General features: G+C 32.0%; 1 protein-coding gene across 1 annotated transcript; it reads right to left on the reverse strand.

Moving 5' to 3' along the window:
- Positions 264–4,161, reverse strand: LOC107628464 (protein NRT1/ PTR FAMILY 5.4-like). The gene is made up of 3 exons (XM_016331122.2): positions 3,926–4,161; positions 3,547–3,761; positions 264–2,153 (listed from the first exon to the last, which is right to left on the reverse strand). Exons 1-3 carry the CDS (start codon positions 3,978–3,980, stop codon positions 441–443), a joined length of 1,983 nt encoding a protein of 660 aa, XP_016186608.1. The 5' UTR covers positions 3,981–4,161; the 3' UTR covers positions 264–440.

Consider the following 4,799-nt stretch of genomic DNA (forward strand, 5'->3'; position numbering starts at 1 on the left):
CATAAGCCATTTGTATTTATGAAGATCACATTTATGTTTATATTTACGTTCTTAGTACTCTGCTATTGATGGGTATAAGGACCTCTCTGTAACTACCTCATGCCAAAAAAAAAAAACATAACAAAAATGCTCTAAGAATTACAGAAGAATTTCTAACCGTGATCACTCTAAAAGGCTGTCAATTGGGAAGATAATTTTGGATGTATATTAATGAATACATGTTCAAATTTGGTGAAGGTACCACACTGATTTGGTAAAGTAAATTGCTCTTAGAGAGAAGAAGGTTTCATTGATTAATACCTCATATTTATTCGTTCAACTAACTACAAATAGAGTCACCTTTAATATAAGAGGTGCTCAAAACAGAAAGAGGGGATCGAGTAACTAGAACAATTGTTGTAACAAAAAAATTACAAGTCTAAAATGAGAACAACAAGCAATTATGCTTCGTTACTTTCTACTACTACAACAAGTACTCCGTTGTTCTGGAGATTGGAATCTCCTTCAAAGATTGTTGTCAAATGTTCTTCTCTCGTTGCATGTTCTGAAATTGGCTCTATTTCATGATCATGCTCTGATATTTGCTCCATCTCAATTTCCTTATCCTCTTCGGGAACCTCTGGCCCTTGGTTAGTTGCCGAATTTTGCTCAACGCCATTTGCTTCTTCAAAGTCTGATTCTAGACCATCATCAACCAATATTTGCTCCATTCTTCTTCTTCTTTTTCTCCTTCTCCTTCTTCTTCTTCTTCTTCTTTCTTCGTCCTCTGGAAATTCATTATCGCGCACAAACATGTAATAATAAAATGAAAAACCGATAAGAGACACAATATTGAGTATTGCTAACATGAGAAAATATTTGTCCAAATGGCGGCCGGCGGTGTTGTTTGATTCATAAAGCCACCTGTCGAAAATCAAGAACCATGGTATGCTCAAGAGTTTTCCTAAACCAATCACCAGATTACTGAATGGCTCAGCAAAGTTCCTCACAGATTCTGATGCGTAGTTCTCGAATAACCTGGATAGACCGTCTTGGCCTTCAACAAGCCCTTCCGCCATTCCCAACAACAGAAATTGTGGAATCAAGGCCTTTGTACTCATAATTCCTGTCGAATACAGTATATGATTTTCCACACTCCATGCGAAGACACAACAAATCGCAGCAAGAAACATTCCAATACCAATGTTTACGGTCGTTGAATCTATTATTTTTCTATTGGCTCCAAATTTGATGATGATCTTGCTGATCTTCTTAGCCACATTAGGTTCTTCCAGTATCAGGAAAAGCATTGGTATTACCATGCCAGTCATGGTGGTCTTGAGGAGGAAGAGATAGGAAATGTCAATAAGCATGAAAATTTTCAAACTGCTCGCTTGTGAAACAAAAAAAGTGTTCCCAGAAGCCGCAACAAAACTGTAAGGGAATAAGCAAAACCCCCAACAGAGCAACAAAACAATGCTCTTGGCTTCTCTAACTTGCTTAACTGTGCAAAGCTCCCCTTTCGTCTCTTGCATATGGGGACTAACATCATCATTTTCAGTTTGTTTCTTGTCAATTATAGCTGCTTTTTCCAACCATCCAAACCCCCGAGGTACTCGCGGTAACAACCTTACAACCCGGTCTTGGCCATGGTTAGCCTCATAGAGATGTCCCTGCTTATAATTCTTCCAGTAATATCCATCTTCTATGGTTAAATATGCCAAAATCCTTTTCCTATAAGCTGCTTTGCACACTCTACAAAACTTGCCAACATTGCTTTCAGGAAGCAAATCTTCATGGTTGTACCATGCATATCCAAAGTAGAACAACATATAGCTCCCTACCATGAATGGTGACACAAATCTAATGCCGTGCCACGGATTATCACCAGCAACTACAGAGCAAATAAAGACTGCGCCAAACGAACAAAAAAATAGAGAGATCGTCCACGCAAAAGAGATACCGTATAGCCTTGCATTGTTGTTTGTGCATTGTTGTCCTAACTCTTCTTTTTTAGCTCTCGCTGTCTCCTCCAAATGAGAGTCGAAAAAATCTTGGGACAAACATTTACCGGCGATGTTTCCCATTGTAAGAAGAGCAATTGCTACAGTGACCATATAATATTCGAAGTACTCGCGATCTGACATTGAAGATATCCAGAACAACATTGAACCCTGCAAAAACAATGTAGATAATACATACTTATCTTTAGGGGAAAAAAAAAACTTGAATTCTACCATATTTGACAAATAACAATGTTATTAAAGTAACCTTCAAAAAACAGTTCTTATTCAGTTATTTCAATTATATAAAAGGAATAAGTTATAAATTACATTTTCAGAATCTGAGGAGGAAAAAAACAGACACTATCTTAATACAACTTATCATATGATATGATCACCAGTTTTGTACAATTATTATATGAAAATTTAATTACTGTTTACATAGTCTAACTTTAAATTAATTTCAATATCCTTAGCTTCTTTAATTTATTTGAGTAATAATTTAAAGAGCTAATTCATAAGGAAAACTCACTAAAAATTAAAGGATATTAAACTATTATATATTTATTTATTTTATAATATACCGTATTTAGTTTGATATACATGGGGAACTAAATTAGCAAATAATGCTAGTATTTTTACTCGTAATAACATTATAGGAATATAAATCTTTTAAAATTATGTCGGTTTTGTCATGACATTATAAATTATGGCACAAAAGATTTATAGAATCAAATTATTTTTACAAAATTGTCGTAGGGGACAAAAGTCCCCGTCAGCTAAGAAGATCAGACTCTCCATAGATAAAAAAATTAAATAATATGATTTTTAGTTATTATTTTCATGTGAAAGAGTTTATTTTTTTACTAATAATTAATTTTAATATTCATTATCTAAAATTTAAAATAATTTAATATGTATACTTTGACATTTGATTAGGTATTAATTCTGTTGTACAAATAAAAATAATTAATTTTTATGCTTGTTATTTAAAAAAATATTTTTCCTCTATGTATATAAAAATATAATTAGATATTAGCATAAAAAAATTATATTGATAGTTATAAATTAACACAAAATTAATTTTTTTTAAATAATTGAATCTTGATTCTAACTTTTAATCACAACATAAGTATTTTCTCTAAATTATATGTAATAAATATTTGAAAGAAGAGAAGTAAAAATATAAATTAGAAACATGAGCAGTAAAAATTTAAAACTAAATAAAAAATATGCATATAATAATATTTTTAATTTAAATTATATTATTTTGTTAATTTTACTTTTTGTAGNNNAAATGTTTTTATTAATTAAATATTGGTTAAAAATATAAATTTTGTTCATCATGTCATATTTAATTAAAAATTAATATTAAAGAGTCAATATTTTTCGGTCAACATCGATTAACTTAGAATTTTTTACTTCAAACAATAAATTCTTTAACTTTAGAATTCTAAATTATAAACCTTAAAAATAATGACTAATATTCGTTTAACTATCAGTTTAGTTGGCCCTATTTTGTCTTAATTGAAATAGTAATACGAATGTAATAGTAATTAACTACCATGGTGGAGGCACTTGCACAAAAACTTATTGCAGTGAAACTGCCGGTGTAGGCTTCTGACATTAGATAAGCAATCACGACAAACAGACATGACAAGCCATCTTGCATATTTCTAACCATAGCACTACCCCTTTCACTATTCAGTGACTCTGTGAGATAGTCCATCATCGTAGAATTTAGCCAATTGTCCATGGAGTTGTAGCTTATCAGCAAACCTGAAACGTAAAATTACCCAATTGATGGGGAGAGAGACAGAGAACAATGAAGTAATTAGATATTTTAAATAAAATTTTAGGAATAAAATCCACTTATATGAGTAATATTTCGAAGATTAATTAAAGACTTATTTAAAAGAAAGTAGAGATGTTAAAAAGAATACCTAACATGAAAAATGGAGCTGGTTGTAGCTTCAGTAACTTGTGAAACTTCATCATCACCGAATCTAAGATGCCGAGTTTCAATTCATGCAATATTAAGAAATTATATAGAGAGATGAAGTGGTGAACCGTGTCGGAATTAATTGCTCCGATATTATATGAAGATTCTCGGTAGCTCTCGCATTCTTACTGGTTACTTTTCCTTCTCAAATACCAATAGAAAAAGATGAATTAATGTGCTCAATAATTCTCATGTTGTTAGGTGGTTTCAGACTTTACAATTTATCACTAGAGTACCTAGGCATTTTCCCCTTATTAGTAATAACTTCCAGGTCGTCCTTTTGACCACAACGAGCAGGGGCATGTGAAATGTGCTATTTTATATTCAAAACATACTAAATGTATACTAAAATCAACGCTAAAATTAACTATTAATATAAAATATATTGATGGTAATCAGTGACTAAGAGAAAGGGTTGAATCTTAGTCCCTTTTTGTTGAGTGTTACTTTCTATCCTTTGAAATAGTTTCAGGAGATTTTTCTTCTGTCCTTTGAAATAGTTTCAGGAGATTTTTCTTCTTTTTGTCTCGTAACTAGTTAAGAGACATTTTCTTTTTGTCTCGTAACCCGTCAAGAGATATTTTTCAATTTTGTCTCCTACATAACAGATCGAAACAGAAATGGAGTAGAAGAGAAAGAGAGAATCACGCCAAAAAGTATCCTGATTTAGCTGATAAGTGCAATACAACCTACATCCAGTCTCCATCACAACAGTGACGGAATTTCACTATAATCATCTGATTATATACACCAATTCTTCCTAGGAACTACCCTTCCTATCCGGGACAAGTCTAGAATCTATCCCCAAAACTGAA

Source organism: Arachis ipaensis, chromosome B02 (genome assembly GCF_000816755.2).
Source record: "Arachis ipaensis cultivar K30076 chromosome B02, Araip1.1, whole genome shotgun sequence".
Lineage (NCBI taxonomy): Eukaryota > Viridiplantae > Streptophyta > Magnoliopsida > Fabales > Fabaceae > Arachis > Arachis ipaensis.

Bases quoted from the DNA above. Each gene is read 5' to 3' on its own strand.
- LOC107628464 (XM_016331122.2), bottom strand. From the start codon at position 3,980: ATGATGAAGTTTCACAAGTTACTGAAGCTACAACCAGCTCCATTTTTC. The intron at 3,762-3,925 runs GTATTCTTTTTA...TTTACGTTTCAG, and splicing joins AGCTCCATTTTTCATGTTAG to GTTTGCTGATAAGCTACAAC. The intron at 2,154-3,546 runs GTAGTTAATTAC...TTGTTTTTGCAG, and splicing joins GTGCAAGTGCCTCCACCATG to GGTTCAATGTTGTTCTGGAT.